Source organism: Meles meles, chromosome 9, assembly GCF_922984935.1.
Source record: "Meles meles chromosome 9, mMelMel3.1 paternal haplotype, whole genome shotgun sequence".
Classification (NCBI taxonomy): Eukaryota; Metazoa; Chordata; class Mammalia; order Carnivora; family Mustelidae; genus Meles; species Meles meles.
This window is the reverse complement of record NC_060074.1, coordinates 62110978-62134477: the sequence shown is the minus strand read 5'-3', so window position 1 is coordinate 62134477 and position 23500 is coordinate 62110978. Positions and strand designations below refer to the sequence as shown.

The window sequence follows — 23500 nt, the reverse complement described above, 5'->3', positions numbered from 1 at the left end:
CACCTAGATTTTCTAACTCGAATGCTTCTTCTTTTCCTGTGGGCTTTTACTCAAGAAAAGGCTGTTTGCAGTAGATATAGGACATCCCTTTCTCCCTCCCTCCTTCTTTTTTTTTGTTTAAGATTTTATTTATTTGACACAGAGGGAGAGAGAGAGAGAGAGGAGAGGGAGCACAAAGGGAGAAGCAAAAAAAAAAAAAAAAAAACAAGGGAGAGGGGGAGAAGCAAAGGGAGCGGGAGAAGCAGGCTCCCCGCTGAGCAGCGAGCCCGATGAGGGATTCAATCCCTGGGATCATGACCTGAGCTGAAGGCAGAGGCTTAACCGACTGAGCCACCCAGGTGCCCTAGGACATCCCTCTCTCATGGTCCAGGGTCTCCTCTATTTCGGTCTTAATAGTGATGTCTTATTTTAATACAAAATAACTCCCAAGTTTGATTTTGTTTACCTTACCTTTCCTTCTTAGCTGATTATCTAAACTGATCATTTCTTGAAAACTTCTGCCCTTTGCCTATCCTACATAAGTTGTTAGATTTACATTTTTGTCATAAACTTAGTCTTAACCATTAATTATAGCATGGAATCTAGTTATGACAGGTTACGTGCATCTTTCTGGTACCACTCAGTGACAGTCATGCTGTCTTAATGTCTTCCTTCCTGGTCTCTGTGGTTCCGTTGCAGCTCTGTAGTGTATATCCATTTGTTTTCATGTTATGTCTTCACAACAGGGTCAAGGGAGTTAAATTCTGTAGGATAAAGTTATAAAAAAATGTCCTCCTGCAAAAAGTTCATGTCTTTGCTCTGCTTTTCCCTCAGCTGTCTTCATAAATGCTATTGAAAATGTTTTAGTAAAACTAAAGTCTGTATATTTTGACAAATTTTAAATTCTTTATCCATAGAAATATAAATATCCTGTACAAAAATAAAAGTTCGCTTATTTTAAGACCTCTGGGGACATAAGTGAAATATGTGGGTCTATTTTTATTTTATCTTTGAGTTATGGATAGGTTCATAAAACTTTGGAGTCTGCCATATAAATTCCGCCCTTCTAATTTCTATACAGTATGTTTTATTATGACCAAAATTTAAGAGCTCTAACTCCTAAAAAGATACTGTCATTTGAAAAATTCATGACTAATTCAAGTCATGACTGCTTTTATTAGGTAATAGAAAAGACCAATAAATGACAGTGATTGGGAATCTGGCTTAAAGAGGAACACAGGTTTGCATCCTAAACTTCAGGAAAGCAATCAGTCTAAGCATGGGAAACAAATTTTCAGCATGGACGTAGGAGGAAAATCAAATGCTGCCCCAAATTTGTGCATTCAGCAGTTACTTATTGATCACTAACTGTATTCTTACCGGTAAAGTAGGTCTGTGAGAGAAAGGAGCTGTGCCTTAATAGGGTTTTATAGAGTAAATTCATCTGAGAAATAAAATGACATATTCTACAGCTTTTGATAGTTACATCATTATTTTGAAAAGTGAAGTGTTGCATTGTTTAAGAAGAATTTTTGGCCTTTTTCCTGATGACTTCTCAACTTGTTAATTTTATAAGATAGCAAATGAAAGTTTCCAAGCACAGGGATATATCATTAATCAATAAGAAGAAAACTTTATATTCTACTCAAAAGGATATTTAAATACTGCTCACCCAGCTGTATGTTATAGTGCATTTCTTTCTCAGCCCTTTATCGCCAAGAGTCCTTCTTCTGATTGTTTCAAAAGTCCAAACTGCAATTAAGGATCTGTGTCCACATCCACTCTGGAGGGGGTAAGGGGTGAGGGATGGTCCTTAGGTTTAATCAGAATTGGCTGTAGGGACTGAATCAATCTGGGTTTGGGTGGCAGGCTTTAAGTCTTTCCTTGCAGGATTAGGTCTGGGTATATTAAGTGGAGATCAGATAAGGGTCCAGGATGGAGGCACAAGTTTGGAATTAATTGGCATATGAATAATACATAAATCCAAGGGAATAAAGGAGATTACCAACCGAGTGAACATAGATACTGAAGAGAGTGTACCCAAGGACTGAGATGAGAAGGAACCCTAAAAGAAAATGGAGCATTGAGATCTGTGCAGAGTAGGAATGTGGTAATCTGGAAGTAAGAAAAAGAGAATTGTGAGAGGGTGGCCTATTCTGTCAAGTGCTACAGACAGATCAAATAAATGAGCTCTAAGAATTAACCACTAGTTTAGTTGTGGTGGTGATCATTGATGACTTTGATAGGAATAATTTTACTGGATCAAAAGTTGGGAAATATCTGGTTGGAAGTGTTCAGTGGGGGATGAGAAGTTGGAGACAAAAAAAAAAAAAAAAAAAAAAAACAACTATGAACACTCTTGGAAGCAGGTCAGTCGTAAAGAGAAAGAGTGAGACGATGTGGCAGCACGCCCGGGGGCGGCAGGTGGCGCTGAGGCAGGCCTGTCTTCAGGTCCACGGACAGTCACATGCCAGGCGTGTGAGCGCTGGCTCTGGAGAGAGTCGGTGACCTCAAGTGACCTTGCTCTCGGTAGACATATAAATTTTTGAGATGTTTGTCATTAATACATTAGTACTAAAAAGGAAAGATTAATCAAGCCAGCTGTTTAACGTACATTCTTCCCTTTTCGCCTCTTACTCTACATCCATATTTTCTCCATATATTTCTCCGAAGGCTAGTTTTTCACTATTATGCTTGTGAGTCCTCCACATGATAATTGGTTAATCGTATGCCATTCTTCCATCCTGGCCTAAGTTTTTTCAGAAGGACCCTATTTTATTTTGCTGTGTTTCCTTCTCCTAGCTCAGCTCCTGGCACACGGCAGATGCTCCCTAAATGTGTTTTGAAGCAATGACTCTTATGCTGCATCTCAGCATATGAAGCAGTCGATGTAAAGGTCAGGATCTTCCTGGAGTTCGCTATTAATGTCTAAACAGAGACCGTGTCTGGTCGTTTTGTTTCCCAGAGCCCGTGTGCAGCAGGCATAGTGAGGACTGGCTCTCTGCAGCTCAGCAGTACATCTGCCGGCAGTTCATCTTTGAAGAGGACAAAGCGGAAAGCACCTTCCCCACCCTCCAAAGTACCCCTGCATCAAAGTGATGACAACAGCCCCGTCACTGGTAATGTGGCTTTTCCCAGTAACATTACATGTGCATTAGGTCTTATTTCAGACAGACAGTAAAGTGATAGAGGTTATAAATCAGGTCTTCTTACTAAAAGGCGATACGTACGCTAAGGCTTTTTAATCAATTTTAATAATATTTAGATAGCCCCTGATTATTCTCACTTAACTACCTTTTAAAAATCCACAACATAAAAAAAAAAAGAAAGAAAAGAAAAGAAAGAAAGAAAAAATTTCATGGCTCCCTGATCCTCAGATTGAGCGTGTGATCATTCGTGAATCTCTTCAGGACACTCTCGTTCCAGGATTGACTCCCTGTAGGAAGGGGGAGCTAAGTCGATTTTAGTTGCTTCAAAGCTGGATGGTGAAATGGCTTCTAACAGAGTTAGGGCTATCTCTTCCCAAAGTACACACCCATGAATTAAGCTGCTAAGGGATTGCTACATCTGTGACTTGTTTGTAAGGTGTGCCGCTTCTGTCTCCCAGTCCTGCAGGCAGGACGCACAGTTCTGTCCCACAGTGTTTTGGAAGCAAACTCTCCTGACGGGCTGCCCAGCCCAGGTAGGACACCTTTACTCCACATCACGTAGTTCCTGGAAAAAGACAATTCATTGAGGAATGAACCTAGTTATAATGCTCTGTCTGTGAAAGAGATACAGATGCTTTGACTCTTCTTTCCCAAATTTTATATTCTGAAATGAAAAGATTTCCACCCTGGGTTGAGTATGAAACTGACAGGACTCAAAATTTTAGTTCTATGATGGTACCGTAAGAACTTTCGTTATGCAAAGTCAGATTACCACTTATTAATGTCCTTCCCAAGAGGAATGACACATGTTAGTTAGGAATGTACCTTAGTGTGTTCAAAAGAAACTTAAACCAGTGTGTAAGGTACCATTGTTTACACAACTGTTGTAGGTATGAATCTGATGTACACAGTGTCCTAATTCAGTGGTAAAAATTTGTTATCTTGAAGTATTTTCTATTATATGGTCTCATTTTGGATTCTTTAAATAAATGAAATGCCAGTAAAAATTAACTTAATACTGTTTCCCTATGTTTTAATAGTAGCTATTATAAGAATATAGTAAAATTTCTTAATTCTTAGACTTAATGTTAGCTATAAATGAATATGAAAGACTAATGTCTAACCAAAAATGTAATATTACTAAATATTACAAAAATAGAACAGTACTTTAGCACGGGTATAATTTTATAGGTATGAAAATTGCTCAATATAACCCTATCTAATTTTTATAATTAATGTTCATAAGCACAGGAGAAACTCAGGAGCACCTCAGGAGCACCCAAATGCTCCTAAATGTTGAAATACTTAGGTGATTTTTTAGGAATTTGAGATTTTGACCCATCTTTTATAAGAATTCTCCTGTCCTCTGTGATTAAAAACATTATCCTTACATAACTAGTCATGACTTTTCTTATTTCTTAAGTCTTACCCAGAATAATATCAATGACACCTCAGACTTCTGGACCTCCAGCACTTTTGAAAATACTAATTCATGCTATAGTCTCTTCATTTGCTGTATTTTCAGAATTTACTTGTGAAAGATAATGGTCTTTAATATTTTGTCTGTCTGCTTTTTGGAATGTATTTTGCATGTCTTGACTTTCTGGAAAAGTTCAAAACATGTTTAAATTTGCTGTTTAGAAATCTTTTGTTAATTGAATTAATGTTAAACCAAGTACTATAAGGTCTTTCAACTTTGAAATGTACATGCTAGTGTAATACATGTCAATTAATCATAATCCTGAGTATATTTCATGTTAAAAATCTTAAAAGATCCCAACCATCTATATATATTGCCAACCTCATTAAAAAACCTAAAGTAATACTTGTATTTATGTTCAAATGTTGAAGTTGTCATTCTCAAATAAAACTTCACAGTAAAAAAAAAAAAATTCCTTTTGTTCCACAAAGGAACAAAAGGATTATATAATATCAAACCATATAAGTGAAATGAGAAGATTCAGAAGTATTAGAAAAGAGGTGTGAATGCTATTCAAACTTTGCTTGGTGTCTATTTCTCTTTTTCTTCCCCCGCCCCCCTTGTTACCTCTTCTTGTTTAACACATGGATAATTGTGAGCTAACAGATCTGATTTCTTCGAAATGCTTCTTGTTCTCTGCTTGCCTTAACTCTGTTGTCTAAGAACCATTTCCACAGATTTTACTTCTTTGGCAGACTCCTCCCTTGGCCCCGGGCTCCCCAGTCATGAACACTGCACCGTGCCCAGACTGCTGGATGAAGCCTCTCTCTCCGAATGCCCTGGAACGCCCGAGGCAGCCGTAGCATCTCTGACATGTAGGTGGCTGGGCCTTTCCTGCCTAGTGCTTGGTTTAATGCAGATTAAGATTATCACCAGGTCAGGGGTGCCTGGGTGGCTCAGTGGATTAAAGCCTCTGCCTTTCGCTCAGGTCATGATCCCAGGGTCCTGGGATCGAGCCCCACATCGGACTCTCTGCTTGGCAGGGAGCCTGCTTCCTCCTCTCTCTCTGCCTGCCTCTCTGACTACTTGTGATCTCTATCTGTCAAATAAACATTTAAAAAAAAAAAAGATTATCACCAGGTCAGCATTTCATTACTTGGTTACCCCTTGTGTAAAAAGGTCTCAAAGAAACATTAGTTTCCTCCTTTTACTCGAAATTCTCTTACAGCTTTGGAGGTTGTGATGTTTTCCCTAACCAGATGAATATGACAAGACCTAAGATGAATAAAACAAGTGGTTCTGGAGAATTTCAGCTTTTCTTCTATTTGGCTTTCTGCTTTTTTTGGCAAAACTCTTTGAACTCTGTTATTTTCAGTATTCAATTTTTTGAATATTAAAGAATATATATTATATATATAATTTTTTTTCTTTCTTGGACTACTCTTTTGTTATCTAGTCATGGCTTACTTTCTAAAGTATTGCTTTTGATTGGGATTTTTATATTAAATTATTGGAATTATTTTGTTACCAGATGGCAAAAAATTATAGTTAGGTAATACTTGCATTTCATTATAAATAATTTTATTCAATTTTTTGCTAACTCAAAATGAGTCCTTATTTGAAATTATTTAAAATTAATATCACATACTGCTTATAGTAATGCAAAATTGTGCAGCCAGTTTGGAAAATAGTTTGATAACTTTTTTAAGATTTTATTTATTTATTTGACAGAGACACAATTAGAGAGGGAACACAAGCAGGGGGAGTCGGGGAGGGAGAAGCAGGCTCCCTGTGGGACAGGGAGCCCACCGTGGGTCTCGATCCCTGGACCCTGGGATCATCACTTGAGCCGAAGGCAGATGCTTAACAACTGAGCCACCCAGGCACCACGACAAATTTTTAAAAATAAAATTTAAGCATTCATTTTTTTGTATAGCCCAGCAGTCCCACTCCTAGGGATTTTCCAAGAAAAATGAAAACCTCTGTGCACACAAAAACTTAACATGTAAATTATTTTAGGATTTTTATTCATAATTGCCCCAAGTGGGAAACAACCCAATGTCCCTAAACTGAGGAATGGATGAACTATGGTCAGTCTGTACAATGGAATGCTACCACCTACCCATCCAAAGGAATGAATACTACATGCAGTGATATGGCTGAATCTCAAAAGCCTTGTGTTAAATGGGGAAGCCAGTCGTAAATGGCTAGATGTTGAATGATTTCATTCATGTGACATTCTTGCAAGGGTGAAACTGTAGGGAAAAGAGTAACCAGGGTCTAGACTTAGGGGGAAGGGATGATCACCAGAGGGCCTGGGGTTTTTGGAGATCGATGGACTTGTTCTATATCTTGATTGTGATTGTATTAATTAAACTTTCAAAAGATGACTTCTGTGATTTTTTAAACATTTATACTTTCCAAGTTGTTAAATCTTAAAACTTTACAAAGATTTTGAACACTGTATTCTTTGAAAGCGAGTATTCTTCCCTTAAAACTTATGAAGCTGAAATACGATCATTGTGGTGCATTATTTGTGGAATTTATTCCTTGTTTACAGCCCTCACCCAGTCTTTTTTTATTGTCCTAAAATGTGGCCATCATATAACATATACAAAACAAACTTGATTTTTTTATTTTTCGAAGCTTGGGGAAATTTATGCTAGTCAACCAACCAACTCTGAAAAGTTTTTTTGGATTATTAGAATTTTTATTTTTTAATTTTTAATTTAATTTTATTTTTTAAAAGACTTTATTTATTTATTTGACAGAAAGAGATCACAAGTAGACAGAGAGGGGGAAGCAGGCTCCCCGCTGAGCAGAGAGCCTGATGTGGGGCTTGATCCCAGGACCCTGAGATTGTGACCTGAGCTAGAGGCAGAGGCTTAACCCACTGAGCCACCCAGGCACCCCGGATTATTAGAATTTTTAAAAATAATCACAATCTTTCCTAAGACTTTTAAGAATAGGAATACTCTTCAAGCTAATAAAATATATATATATATATATATATTTTAAAGCAAGCCTATATGATGCTTATAACTACCAAGTTATAAAATTTCAGAAAAATAATTTGAAAAGATTTTTGAAATACGTAACTCATTCTTTAACTGAGACTGGTTTCTCAGTGAGGAGTCCCATACTTAAACAAAAGTTGTTTGAAGTACTTTTTTTTTTTTTAAAGGATTTATTAGAGTAAGAGAGCATGTGCATGCCTGTGCCCACGAATGGGGAATGGTGGGGGAGGGGCAGAGGGTGAAGGAGAGACTGTCAAGCAGACTCCCTGCTGAGTGTGGATCCCAAGGCAGGGTTCATCCCAGGACCCGGAGATACATGACCTGAGCTGAAATCAAGAGTCAGATGCTAAACTGAGCCACCTAGGAGTCCTATATGAAATAGCTTTGATGGGCAAGAGAAAAATAGGGATAACAATAACTTGCTAAGCGTTTACTCAGCTAAACTAATTTGTAAAGAGCTTAAGATATGCTAAGGGGCCATTTATAAAACACATTTGCATCTAAACCAGAACAGACGTTAATTTTCTCAAACAGTTTTCAAATTATATAAATGTACTCTTACTGCACAAACATGATATGCTATTGCAGGCACATAATATTATACATTGGTATCATAATGATGCTTTCACATGTCATAATAAAAGAAGACTTGCCAAAATATATTTTTTAAAAATTCATTTAAATTCAAATTCTTTAATATTTTTCCTGTTGAGTAATCTCCTTTTTTTACTCACAATGAAACTGTCAATAAAAGTCTCCATATTTGTTTGTTAAATAGCATAAATAGCATACTTTTCCACCTAGAGATAAAATTAAAGACATACATTACTTTAAATACTCTTCAAGTACATTGAAGTTTTTATTAAATTTTGTGGATGTGCTCATCACTATAATCTAATGCTACACCATCCCCCTCCCCCATTGTGGTCAAATTAAATTTTGTTCAGCTGCTATTGTATAAATGGCAGTGTTAAATTATACTTAAATAAGCAAAGAGTCAGAGACTCATTCTTTGGTTTAAATTAAATTTCACAGCCAGTGTGGATACCAATTAGGATGTCTCCTCTTTTAATCTGTTGGACATTTGTTGTTGGTACTAAAGGAACAATGACAAACTCATTCTTATACAATGAAATATTAACTGCAGCTTTTGAAGAGAATCACTCTTACACACACACACACACACACACACACACACACACACACACGATACGGGATGATTTTTCAGCCATAGTTAAGTGGAGAAACAGAAGGTGAAAAACATCAGGTATAGTATGCTTCCATTTATATTAAATGGACCCATAAAAAAGAAGGAAGCATGAGTATGCGTATCTGCTTGTATGCTCATTATACTTTCTGATATTATGTAGGAAAAACCTGTTAAAGGAAGTTGCCTCTGAGAATCAAACTGAGTGGGAATAATTTTCATTGTATAATACTTGTTCGTATTTTCAAAAAGTATATTAAGTGTCTAAATGGCTTTTAATTCTGGTTTTGTATTAGAATCACCTGAGGAGCCTTAAAAATTCCTGGTCCCACCCTTCAGAGATTCTGATTTAACAGGTGTGGAGAGGGTGTGAACATTGGTATTTTTAAAAGGGGCTCAGATAGTTAGTCCTCCATTGTAGTTCTGATAACTTCTGAGTCAGATTTTATAAGTATACTTGTATAAATATAAAATTTTAAAAATATAAAATCTCATGTTCTTTTAATTAATATTTGGAGCTATTGTATGAATGTAAAATCATTTAAATTCAAAGATACATAGCTATCTCTCAGACTGAGACATGTAACTTGAAGATTATGAGTTTAAATAACTTTTTTCTCTACTATGAATAAAACCTAGCATGGTAGCATATTGTTTTTAGAATTGTATATATCTGAGATAATTTGACTATATGTTAATGTGATTACTCATCATTAGAGTATTATTTTCTTATTAGTTTTGGACGAGCATTTAAAAGAGTCCAGCTAATTATTATTTTTAAAATTCCTTTCTTGCTAGGATTGCATAAGATGAATGAGGCAAATTAATATTTAGGATTATATCTTCATTTCTTTGTAGCTGGAATAAGCTCTGATCATAGCCTTGAAGAGATAGATGAAAAGGAAGAACTCAGTGAAGTGCCCAAAGATGAGACTGAAAATATTTCTCTGAAGTCACAAGCTATTCCTTTTGGATCTACTGATATAATAAATACACTGAAAAATGATCCTGACTCAGCCCTTGGCAATGTTACTGGAGAGTCCTCACAGAACTCCAAAGAAGAAAAACAAGAAGCTAGAAACACAGATGGACAGTAAGTAGTCTATTTGCTGGAAGTGTTGGTGATGGTTTGTTTAATGAGTACTAGTCTCTGAATTATAGATCTGATATTATAAACACAAATATAGTCATCTCTTTAGACTCTGGTCACCATCATTACCAGAATGCTTATTAATAAAGTATCCATACGCATGTTTTGTTTTTAAATAAAATCAGATTCAACAGTTCTGGTATCCCTGTGTGAGACAAACCATAGCATGTAGTTAATTTGTGTGACTCAAATACAAAAGTATCTGTTTGTTTGTATTGTATGGGTTTTGCTTATTTTCTGTTTGATCTAAATGAAACATTTAATTTTCACCAAATGCTTCTCAAGAATTTTCACTGATACATAAAACAATTCTGCATATTAGATTATGTTAAGTTACTAACTTAATTTTTATAGTCAACTTTATAATGCAGAGAGAGCACTTTCCACTTGGCCCTACGAATTGAAATCTATACTACAGTATGCTTATATTGTGTTAGAAATGCCACATCATGAGTAAAAATGAAATTAAGTAAGCAAAGTAAACCATCTTCATCAAAGTTTTACTATAATTTTCATGGGAGTGTCACCAAATTAAACCCTTCTATCACTAAAAATAAGACAAAAAAACAGTTGAGGTCAGCCCACATCCTGATTTGCCAGAAGTTGGCTTCGTTAGAAGCAAGACTTAAATATTTCATTCAGTTTCCTTTTTCTTTAAAAGACAAATAATAATAACAAAAAGACACTGTTTTTGTAAAAGTGTCCATTTTACCAAGCTTCTTGGATCCTTCCTTAAAATAAGACCACTCTTTGAAAGCTAATGGTTCATAGCAGCATTTCCTCTCAGTTGTATTTTTTCTTTGCTATTAAATATCCAGTATTTGGCAGAAGAAAGATGATTATTTCAATCCATCTGTCTTTGGAAATTATTGCCTCTTTTCTCATCTGGAGCGTGCACGTGTGTGTGTGTGTGTGTGTGTGTGTTTAAATAGTATCAGTATATAACATACAATATCCTGTTTTGCAGAGGGCCACACATAATGGTATATGATGCAAGCAGTGAAGAGAGGGTAGTTGACAGTGTAAGAAACTTGAAGTCATTGGGCCCACACCAGGAGAATGGTGAGTTCCATAAACACTAATAGCCAACGTTTTCAGAGCACTTACTGTATGCCAAAGGACCATTCTTAAAACTTTATATACATTAACTCATTTAATCTTGTATGTTAACTCATTTACAGGTCTTACTATTTTCAGTTCCACTATATGCTTCATTGAACCACAGTGATGTTATGTAATTCACAAGGGTCCCCGTAATTAGAAGTAGCGGACCCTGGATTTGAACTCAGGCCATATTACTGTCACAAGTGCTATTAACTACCGTGTGTACTATATTTGTTGTTAAATCTTAGATGTTATTTAACCTAGATCTTGGATGTTAAAGATGTATACTTTATGCATCCATTTGTGATCTATTTCCCTCTTTTTCTTTTTACTGATTCCCAAGCCCCAAACTGTTTTACTTGGGTGAAACTTGTCTGCATGATTTTTAATCTAATTATGTAATCTAATTACATCTATTTGCTAATTACGTCTATTTGCTAATCTAATTACGTAATTACGTAATGTTGACATTATTATTATTATTGTTATTTACCAGTATCTTCCACACCCCCACCCCCAAGTCAAGACGTTTCTTTTCTTTGTTATGATATATTTCACTCCATTCTGTCTTTAGGGCTATGCTCATTTTTTTTCTTTGCAAGACATATGATTTCACCCATTCCTTCAACTATCCACCAAATCCTGTCACTTCACTAATTTTGTTACTTGATTACTAGAAGCCATGTATTTCTCTAAAAGGTCTTGTCTGCTCAACAAGATTGGGCAGTCTTTTGGATCACAGAAATTACATCCAATACTTTGAATTCCTCATAGCACCTAGTAGAATACTGACCTATTGTTAAAATATATGAGTCATCAACTTAAGATTTTTTTTTGACTTTACAATGGTGAGAAAGTGATATACACTCCATAGAAACTGTACTTTGAATTCTGAATTTTGGCATTTTCCTGGGCTAGCAATGTGCTGTGTGATACTCTCGCACAGTGCTGGCTCCCAGTCGGCCCTCCAATGGTAAGAGCCCGCACACCTGCCACCATTCTGTTGTTCACTTTCAGTACAGTAGTTAAAAGTTACATGAGATACTCAACCCTTTACTATAGAAGAGGCTCTGTGAGAGAATGATTTTGCCCAACTGTAGGCTAGTGTGTGTATTTTTTTTTTTTTTTTTTTTTTTAGAATATATCCACATCAGAAGTGAATGCCTAGTATAAATGTAACATTTGGCTTTGCGGCTTTTACACTGGTTTCTTATGAGTGTGGTAAGGGTGGTAAGAGAGTCATTTTCTTTTTTTTTTTTAATATTTTATTTATTTGACAGAGAGAAATCACAACTAGGCAGAGAGGCAGGCAGAGAGAGAGGAGGAAGCAGGCTCCCCGCGGAGCAGAGAGCCCGATGTGGGGCTCGATCCCGGATCCTGGGATCATGACCTGAGCCGAAGGGAGAGGCTTAACCCACTGAGCCACCCAGGCGCCCCATGCATTTGACTTAACAATATTTTCAAGTTATGATGGACTAGGTTACAATGTAACCCTATCATTAGTTGAGGAAGATCTGTACTTAAGGTTGAATTTCAGAAAAATGACACTACACAAATAGAAGATGCGAGGAATGCACAGTGGTATTTTAAGAAGATATGAAGGAATTTGCTTATGAATTCTCATAGTCCAGTCTGTTATATTAATATGCAAAACTAGGTGAAGATTCTTAGAAAACACAGGCATATGCATATTCATATTTGGATAAAATGTGATTATTCCAGTGTCACAAGTGGACAGACTGATGTAGATATATGCTGTTTTACCTAGGTAGGATGTGTTGGTTATTTCAAATAGGTCTCTGGTTCATTTTCCCCATGGTCAGTACCATCCTGAGATAGAATACTGGGAAGTTCTAAAAGTATATAATTTCCCCGTCCTTTTCCTCTTGATTCAGTTCTTCACAACATACGTTCTGATGGCCAATAGAATTTTACTGAGAAATCATGCTGCTTCCTTCTTTTAAAAAAGATGGGTCATTTTCGCTAAGATTTTGGCATCAAGTTAGTGCTAGGGTCACAGGTATATTTCTGTAATAATATTTTTTTGGTTTACATTTGATTTGCAATGATCTTTGTCAACTCTAGGTGGGTTTTTTTTTTCCTGTTTTTTTAAATTAAAGTATTTAGGCGATTTTTAAAATAAATTATTATCTTAAAAACAGTTTCATAGTTTTCTTCCTTTTTTATCTATACTATATACTTGTTTCAATCATTCTTCTGACAGATGATTCATTTTGTAGATGTTGTTGTCAGTTTTGAGTAGGGGAGGGAAAGGATCGTACAAAATTTACCTTTTCCTTCTACTGGCTATCATTGGAAAATGACCTAACCATTCGTTGACATTTGGTTGGTGTCATTATCAGGTATGTATGGATTAGCTACTAAATTCAGTAGGTTTCCAGTCCTGTCTTTGGGAATAATTGTGAGATTTTGGTGAGAAAATCAGAATTGGTGAATAGTGAAAAATAGACATTTGGAGTTCCAAAAACAATTAGGGTTTATAGGGAAATGAATTTAAAATATGTTGATTTACTTTGTTTTGGAAAATATTTCTGTTGTGTAACTGGGCTATACCTATATTCACTGGAAAATGAGAAATAGGCAAGAAAGAAGGGAATACATTTATATTCATTTCCTGGTACCAGGGACCATTTCTTTTGTGCTTATAGAGGTATTGACAATAGTACTTCTCATATAGAGAAAAATACTTACAAACCAAGTAAAAAACAGCATAGGCAGAAAATGTCTTTTTCATGATTCTTAATCAAATGTGTCACAAAAGTTAATAGTTATGAGTCATTGAGAGGTCACTTGTATAGAAAACAAATACTCTGCAAATCAGTTGCATTTTTTAAGGAAGAATAAAAATGAAGTCCATTTGAAAATTAGATATTTAATTTAAGAACCTTGCAACATAATAGAAAATTTAACAACCATGACCAAAAAAACATGCAATTAGGTAGGGTGTACAAAGATGAAGGTATGTTCATATACAAATTTACCTGGCAACGTAATTTTTTTCTCTTGTATGCATGTTTCTTTTTGTTCTGGGGAATATCCTATCCTAATTAGCATGTTACATAAATGACATATAAAATATAATACATATTTTCACCTTTTTACATCTGAGGAAGCTGGGTTTGGCTCAAAGGGGTTAAGTAACATGTAAGTCCAGCTGGGTTCTAGACTTAGGTTTCTGATACCAAATGATGGTAGCAAAGCCCAAGCTGTTTTTCCTGATGCTCTTACCTGCTTTTGTATCATTAGTGAGCTGAAAATTATCTGTAGAATTCAAACCAACCTATTTCAGTTTAGGGGAGGCAAGCATTAAAAACTTGAGGTTTTTCTACTTTGTTCACATTTGACTTGACAATATATATTTTTTTCTCTTAGTAGATCAAAATGAAAGAATTGTCACTCCACCAAAAACAGAAGATCATATGAAAAATGGAGTGAGGAGAACAATAATCAACGTAGGAGGCGTTGCCAAAAATAACAACGTGGACACGGAAGTTGACAGACTATCAGACTATCAGGCGCATAAAACTGATACCGCTGACAGTTACAAGGAGAATCACCTGGCTGCTTCATTAGTACAGGACCCAAAACTGGATCAACCCAGTGAAGAAAAGACCAAAATGCAGGATGCAGCTATTCAGACCATCCTTTCCACTGACAGCTCTGATGGGAACCATCAAGATCAGAATTTGCCTGATTTCGAAGTTAATGAAAGTGTGCAAACTCCAAGTAACAATAAATCAACTCAGCCCTCCTCTTCAAGTCCCCAAGATGCTGTAGATGCCTCAGGAACATTTAGGAGTCAGGGCCCCCTAAATGTACATTCAGAAAATCAACTCCCCATTAAAGGTCCAATTGGTTCACACGGTAATGATGATCTTTTGCCTATTGTAGATGGGATTGATAAGGATTCAGCTATTTCTCATGTGAAGAATTATCCACTTTATAGACAGGACTATGATCCCAAGCCAAAACCTTCAAATGAAATCACGAGAGACTACATACCCAAAATTGGAATGACTACTTATAAAATTGTGCCTCCCAAATCCCTGGAGATATTGAAAAATTGGGAATCAGAAACCACTGGGGATAAAGATGATCAGGAGAAACATACTTTAGGAAGAAAGCACACTCATGAGAGTTTGAAAGAAACTGCAATCCAAACAGAAGATCTTGTTATTTCTGAAAGCCCAAAGGTGCCACAGGCAGACGTTCGGCTGAAGCTTCCCCCAAGAACAGGGCATCTAGTGCACAGCGTGGAGAGCTCACCCCACCTCGCCATGGGAAATCCTCTGAAGCCTCCTCCCAGAATGACGAAAGACACTGGTACAGCTCCTTTTGTGCCGAATTTGGAAGATATAAACAATATTTTGGAGTCAAAACTTAAATCTCGGGTTTCAAATCCCCAGACCAAACCAAGTTCTTTTTTCCTGCAGATGCAAAAAAGAGTTTCAGGTCAGTATGTGACATCTGCAGCTGCCAGGAGTGTCCACGGGGCCCCTAACCCCACTCCAAAGGATCTACTAAAGAAAGAGGAGGAAAGGGATGCGATACCACCTCCAGAGGAGCAAACTCTTTCTCCCTTAAGTAAGACCGCTCCATCCCTTCCACAGCCCCATATGAAAAACCCTCAGGATGGCAGCAGCAGCCAGAAGGCCACTGAAACCTCTTCTCCCGGAGCTCCAAAACCTGCTCCTCTTCTGGCCAGTCAATTAGCAGCACTAAATCTGAAGACTTTGAAAACTTTTGGGGCACCAAGACCTTACGTGAGCTCTGCTCCGTCCCCCTTTGCCCTTGCTGTGGTGAAACGGTCCCAGTCTCTCAGCAAAGTGCGCCCAGAGCAGAGCGGCGAGGGTGTGGCCACCCCCCCTCCACCTGACACAGAAGAAGGGAAGTCTCCTCCTGAACATCAGGTTGTGGGCATCCCACAGCTGTGTGTGAGTGAGGAGGTAAGGTGACCGTTTTAAAAATAAGGGATTCCAGGGGCGCTTGTGTGGCTCAGTGGGTTAAAGCCTCTGCCTTCAGCTCAGGTCATGATCCCGGAGTCCTGGTATCCAGCCCCACATCGGGCTCTCTGCTCCGCGGGGATCCTGCTTCCTCCTCTCTCTCTGCCTGCCTCTCTGCCTAGTTGTGATTTCTCTTTCTCATAATAATAATAATAATAATAATAATAATAATAATAATGGATTCCAATACAACCTGGTTTAAATGCGAGTTGACAAGCGTGTTGGTGTTTGTATGTTACTTAATTCTGAATTCCTATTAATCTAATAGCAAGCTACCATAGGGAAAAAAAGAGTAGAAATACATAAAATCTGATTATTTACTCTCGGAGTTTTTATAATTAATTTAACATGATTGGGTAGTACTATAAAGGTCATCATTCTATAATTGTATTATTAGCAAATACTGTAATTTAAAGTTTCTTTGCTCCTACATTTGCATAGCTTACTGGTTTATAGTTCTGACTCTATTTTCCTGTTTTGCTTTTCTCAGTTTGTTTACAACTTTTCTGGATATTCTGGTTTCTTTTCTTCTCCAATTCTACATAATGGCAAAATAAATAGTTTTAATTATATAGAAACATAAGCAGTATGTATAGACTAGATAAAATAACCAAACATTTCCCAGCTAGACATTTTCAATCACACACCACTCAACCTCAGTTACCAAACATTGATATATTGAAATAACTTAAACTAAAACCAGAGTTTAAATATGTAATTTTCTTAATTTCCCATTTTTTTAAATTCAGTGTCAACTTTACCAGTTACTGGTATGTTGACTAAAATATCATTTAGCTACTGTCTAACCTTAATAACTGACATAAAAAGGGACATGTGTTGACTTCGTGTTTGGTCAACTGAGTGTTATAATTTGGTAGATTCAAATAATATAGTCAGAGGAAAGGATGACATTTACAGTATGAATTACAATAATCCCCTTGCAAGTTAAAAAATATTTTGTGTACCTTTATTCTGATAGTGTTTAAAGAATACATTCAGATTTGTGTGACAGTTCCAGAAGTATTTTACAGTACTTTTCAAACATTCCTAGAGTAACAGAACATTAACCACACTGCCAAGTAAAGATTTTTTCCATAGTCTCAAAGCAATATTCATCTCGAAGGATGTTTCTTTGTATATTTCACATTTATGTTTCTTCGCTTTGATATAATGTCAGGAAGAGATCTATGATATAGAGATTAATTCTTTACTTGGGAACAAAGCCTGTGTTTCTTCTTAGGATGGAATGCCATTCCTAAACAACAGAAGTTTGATTTAGATAATACAGTTTTTGAGTCATTGCCTGAACTCTGTTTAGCTCATCTTTTGTAAAGATGTTTGGCAGTTTAAAAAAGACATTTTTAAGATTATTTGATAATAGTTCCCAGTTAAATCAGTTACTAAATATTCTTTCCTAAGAAGCTTAATTAAATTTCTGATTCTTAAATTTGGAGATTCCTAATACTTATTTTTAGCTCATGGGAAAAATAAAACATGGTCATCATTTAGCCCCTGTGACTTCCAGAAACACAAAATAAACTGTTACATGAAGCACAGTCATTAATATTCTTTTATTAGAAGATATGTTAGGTTCAGCCAATATAAAATTGTCAATTTATCCATTTTATTCTGTCAAAAGTGGTAATTTCACAACTTACCTATGTTGTAACTATAAAAATGTGTTATTTTTTTTTAGTTTGTGGAATTTTTATTATTAAATTAGCTCTTCTAGCCAGTTCTCACTGGCAAAATCAGCATCATTTGACTCAAAGATAGTAAAATTACCACTGTATTCTTAGAGCAAAGAGATGTACCACTTTTCCTTAGCCTCATGAGTTCAAGACAAGAGAAAGTAATACCCTCATCTTCTAGCTGAGCTCTGGCAGCAGAGATAATTCAGTGGGCAAGGAAACTAAGCTATGTCTGAAACACCAGTGTGGCAAATAGTGATTCTTAAAGAATATTGATGATGACATTTTTTTTAAAATGACTCATTCTTCACTTGGTATTCATATAAATATTTTACATTTATTTTTATAGGGAAATAACTCTGCACATAATGAACAGAATTCCCAAATACCATCTCCAACTGACGGCCCATCATTCATTCTTAAGAGACAAAGTTCTTTAACATTCCAAAGCTCTGACCCAGAACAGATCCGACAGAGTTTGCTGACTGCAATCCGTTCTGGAGAGGCTGCTGCCAAATTGAAAAGGGTAAGTTTTCTTTATCAGATGGGTGACAGTGGGTCTATTTTCAACATTGTTAAACTAATACTTAGGGTAAGTTGTTTTCTGGCTTTTGAATCTGAATAGGGAGGGTGCCAGAAGTTTCTCTTTGATGTCAAGGGTCATTTTTGAAGTATAAGCTGAAAGAGTCCAGAGTCTTACACATACTTAAAAATATGTCCGGTCTATTTTCCACACCACGGGCCAGGTGCAGAACATGGGTTTTCTCATTATTATATGACTCTACATAGAAAGTACCCTGGACTCTTATTTTATAAATTATATCAGCACAGTAAGAAAAAATTCTTTCACAAAGAAAATCCCTCCTTATTCTAGAAAAGCTGCACCAGCAATATAAGAACCTGCAAGGTTTCAGTCCTAGCTCCCATGGTGATCAAAGTTAATTGCCCTATGCAGGGGATTGGGTGGGGGGTGGGTGTTGTTTTATAGGTTAGACAAAAAGTGTAGGGAAAACCTAAGGAATTTAGATGACATCGAATATAGAAACTCTAGTCTAATAGTGGCCTGTCCGAGTGGCTCACTCCTCTTTACTGAGGTGCAAGAGAACTTCAGGTCTCCTGGTTTACCTCTCTTTGGAGCAAATGCCAAAGAAACGTCACAGCAGATTATTTGTAGGTGAGTTTCCTCCCTCTGTTACTTTCAGCCACGCAGAGGACGCACGTGGTGAAGCCTGGAGCCTGGCATCGTAACGGACTTCCCAGAGACTGTCGTCTCCCTAAATGTCTTTCTTGTTCTCCCCTTAGTTGTCTTGGTTGCAAGTTCCTCCACACCCAAGACAAGAAAAGTACTCATTATTCCCCTGACTCCCTAGGCATTTCGTTTTGTGAATTCCTTCTCTAATCATTTTAGAAGCTATTTAGAGAAGAGTAAGAGACTTGTTGAGCAAAACACTGAGCTCAACAGAAATGAAATCTGTGAAGGGACAGGAATGCTGCAAAGAGAGAAAGAAAGGGGAGGGCATCTCGGGCACATCTCCACGGCCGGCCCTGATTGTGCTAGCTACTTTTCTCCCTGTGTTTCAGTGGACCCATGAGTGACCGCTGTTTTCACGGAGAGCTTGGCACTCCCAATTGGGCAAACAGGAAGATAGGGCAAAATAGTGCCTGCTGTCAGGAGTGGAGGAAACGTGAAGGGGTAATTCAGGGGACTAGGTTTGAATTTTGTCAGGTATTTGTAGAGTCTGAATTTAGATGCCAGGTGGCAAAAAAACAAAAAAGTGGTTTTGAATATTAAAACTGGTATTTTACAGGTCATAACAGTTACATTTTTACAGGGAAGTAGGCCCATGCAAATAAATTGTACATTCTCACTTAGGGAAATATTTCTCTTTCTAATCTTTCAAATTAAGGTTGAGTTTCAAATCTATCACTTCTGATCTAAAGCTTTCTCAGTTCAGTACACTTGATAAGCATTTTTTTTTTTTTTTTTGGTAAAGATTTTATTTATTTATCTGACAGAGAGAGAGATAACAAGCAGGCAGAGAGGCAGGCAGAGAGAGAGAGGGAACCAGGCTCCCTGCCGAGCAGAGAGCCTGATGCTGGGCTTGATCCCAGTACCCTGAGATCATGATCCGAGCTGAAGGCAGAGGCTTTAACCCACTGAGCCACCTAGGCTCCCTTGATAAGCATTTTTTAAGCACAAAAGTACTAAACAGTGAATTTTGGAACACTGGAAAAAAATAAAATTAAAAGCGAAATTACCCAAACTAAAAACAAAACAAAAAACCAAAAAAAACCTAAACACTGTACTAGATACTGGGAGAGAGGGCAGCCTGAGACCGAATAGCAGTGGTATATCAGGTCCAGGGGAGAACCAAGGAACTACACAGAAAATGGTTGCAGTACCTTTGTACTAAAGTCACTGGATACAGTAACCCGTTTCAATGGCTACGTCGCAGAAAACAGTGCATGAAGCTGGGAATGTCTTTTCGGCCAACAGAACTGTACAGGCAAGCAGCTGTGTGCTTGGTGTTCTGGGCTCTGAATTGGCAGTCTCTTCACTTATAAAACTCTCATTGCTTCCAGAATGAGCTGGATGTGAATCAGCATAGAAAGCAGGCCCTAAATGATGATCCTATAATTGTACCCTGTTTATAACTCACTACTTTAGGTTCTATCGAGGCTAAATTTTATCTCTTTCAGTAGGAGATTATCGATAGCTCGGAGTCTTAGAGTGCCAGTTCCTAAATTTTGTTTAATGAAAATCCTTTACATAATCCATTTTATCCCACTGAAAATGGACACAGGGTCAAGTAAAGTGAATAATATCCACACTCCATGATCAGTATTTCCGCTTCTAATTATATAACCTAACAAGGTGTGTGTTGTGTGCCAGGACTCACATATAAGAATATTCATGCAATATTGTTTGTAACGGCTCCAAATAAATATAACCTTAATATCCAAAAAGAGGATAAATAGTATATTCAAAGAATGGACTATCAAACAGCAATTAATTGGGCAAAATACAGCTAAACACAACAGTGTAAAGACCTATAAAAATAGGGAAAAAAAAAAGACCTATAAAAATATATATGTGTAAAGTTCAACAGCATGTGTAGGTGGCAGTTATTTTTAAAAGTGAGGAAGTAATTATAGAAATCATGATAGGGTTACTTCCACATGGAAAGAAAAGGGGTTGCTGGTGGCTCGTGGGAGCAAGACAGGCACACAATTTAAGAGGGAACCAAAAATATAAGTAATCAAGATAAATATTAATGCCATATTTTTAAAATGTCTACATGATAGACATTTAGTGATAGAGAAAATGTCAACATTTTAAAGACAAGCTCAGTAGGGAGCTGGAGCTATTCTTTTCTTGGCCTAGGTGCTGGATTATATATATGTTTGTGTTTTCATTGGGTTACTTGTTTATGTTCAGGGCACTTTTCTGTACGCGTAATAATTTCAAAAAACATTATATTGCAAAAGGAAATAGAAATGGGCACAGGAAGGCTCTAATTCCTTGTGATCTTTGCTTAAGTCCCTTATTTCTGTCCTGTACTGAACATTTCTCCTGGTTTGTTTTAAATTCTAACATTTCTTTTATAGAACAACAGTGAGAGTGCCAAAGAAAATCTTCAGTGATTTTGACAGGAGGCTTACATTGTTCACCAGAAAATTGGCTCCAGGTTTGCCTATATTTTGGCTCCCAAATGTTCAGTTTAACTCCAGGTACCAACCTGCCTTATGGCTCTGGTTCATACCCGAGTAATTAACCTTCATTATAATAATTGGTTCATATTAGAACAATTATCTAGTTGACTGCTTTAGTGTAAATGTAGTCATGAACATGCCACATTTTTTCATATTTCTTCAGATTTTCTCCACACCTTACCCCTATTTGACCCCAGTGTAGACACAGAGATCTGTCTTGTCTTCTTACAAAGTTTTGGTAAATCCGGTTCAGTATTTGACAATATGTGTTTGGTGTTAAGATTTATATGTGAATCAGCAAATTGTTTTCAGAGAATAAGAGATTAAGGAACCTATTATCACTGATTTGTGTTAATAAAAGAGCTTCTCTGGCTGCTCTCAGTTCTTGATGATGCTTCAGTTACTAAAGGTCATCACACTATTACAAGTAGAATACAGGTTTGTAAAAATAAAGTCTGAAAATACACTGGCAAATGGTATTTAGTGGTTGATATTAACCATTCCCTCAGAATATAAAATTTCTCTTTGGCTACATGGAAATCTGGAGGGAAGAAAAAAACTGGATAAGATACCCAGAATCTTCCTGGCTTGTTTTATTTGTTTAATTAGTCTGCTTTTTATTCTTATTTCCTTGATTGGAATTTGAACAATCTAAAGGCTTCAGGTTGGCACTTGTTTCTCTATATTTTTAAATTAAAAATAAATGATAGTTTCATAGTTAATGCTTCTCACAAGAATAAGAAAGCTACGTGAATATTCCTGAAAAGTCTTTAAAGGGTAGACAGTCAACTAGCAGATGCTTTTATCAGTAAATTTGTTAATGTTACTTTAAAAAATATCTTTATTGTATCATGTTCATTATTCAAAAAACTCAAGCAGTACCTTTTTACTTTATAATGTTTATAAAAAGTTACCATATTCCATTCAAGAAATATTCATTGATCCTACACTGTGCTAGACACCAAAATAAACACACGTATAATGGGGCATTAAAATAGACAAACTTTCTGTTCTCACAAAACTTATGAACTAGTCTATAATGTCTTCTCATGCTTGAAAGTTTAGTATACAAAATTTTAAATATCAAACAAAATACCATCCCCCCCAAAGTAACTGTTCATGATAGATTACTGTGAAACCTTCCAGAACACTTTTGTAGTATGTAAATGCATTTACATACCTAAAAAAATAGAATCCTGTAAAACATTCATGAATATCTCTTTGAAGTTTTCCATCTTATTATACACACACACACACACACACACGCAATTCTTTTAAGACTACATAGTATTTGACTCTATGAATGAACCATGGTTTAGTTGTTCCTTACGTTTAACTGGATTCTGGTTTTTCCAGTCTATAAATGGTGCTATAAAAACATCTCTTAACTTGTATTAGTTAACACACATCAGTGTGTTTTTTAAATGTTTAAAACAAAATTTATTTTACTTTACAAAAGTTATGAGAACTGCAATTTTGGCAGTTATTACAAAAATAATCCCTACACACTGAAACTTTTCAGACCAAAGTTACATAATGAAAAGTCATTACCTATTTGCTGTTCATTGAAAGGGATCCCACAGGAATACTAAACAAAATGCAGATGAGCTTTCCTTCTTCTGGTGGCAACTTTTCTTTTGTGTTTTTTTGGTTTGTTTGTTTTGTTTTATTTTTGTTTTTCAGGTGGATAGTGTCAACACTCTACTCCATTCTGGATTCAGAGACAGTCAAGAAAGTTGATTAGTTTAAATGATCAATTTTTGTTTAATAAAAGGCAGAAAATGAAGCACAAGGAAATCAAATCCAAACTAATTTTATTTTCCTTTTCACTAACATACTCTGTTGCTAAGCAGAATCTATGGCCTCTTGTACTTCAGTTTTCTTCTTAGAAGATGATAATGTTTGTTTAAGAATCTAAACTAGCCAAATTGTTATATAGAGATTAATAATTTTTCTTAAAATATTGCCTTATTTTATGTATAATATTGCAAAATATTATACCTATTTACTGTCCAGAATGCATGTCTTTTAAAAAAATGTTCTAA

At 36.3% G+C, this 23500-nt stretch overlaps 1 protein-coding gene and 1 long non-coding RNA gene across 10 annotated transcripts in view; one reads left to right on the top strand and one right to left on the bottom strand.

The window, feature by feature from the left end:
- COBLL1 (cordon-bleu WH2 repeat protein like 1) overlaps positions 1–23500 on the top strand; it is a 168473-nt gene that overhangs the window by 142688 nt on the left and 2285 nt on the right. For 6 of the 9 annotated variants that reach the window (XM_046018451.1, XM_046018447.1, XM_046018450.1 and 3 more), the window contains 7 exons: positions 2945–3098; positions 3587–3661; positions 5304–5423; positions 9631–9865; positions 10890–10984; positions 14420–15993; positions 18091–18267. In XM_046018451.1, coding sequence (XP_045874407.1) covers positions 2945–3098; positions 3587–3661; positions 5304–5423; positions 9631–9865; positions 10890–10984; positions 14420–15993; positions 18091–18267 — 2430 coding nt within the window. The remainder of the gene's footprint in view (positions 1–2944; positions 3099–3586; positions 3662–5303; positions 5424–9630; positions 9866–10889; positions 10985–14419; positions 15994–18090; positions 18268–23500) is intronic. The other 3 variants (XM_046018448.1, XM_046018455.1, XM_046018449.1) reach the window with 2 other exon arrangements.
- Positions 3633–23500, bottom strand: part of LOC123950539 — an 81543-nt gene continuing 61675 nt past the window's right edge. Inside the window, exon 3 of the long non-coding RNA XR_006820249.1 lies at positions 3633–3693. This is a non-coding gene — a long non-coding RNA (uncharacterized LOC123950539). The remainder of the gene's footprint in view (positions 3694–23500) is intronic.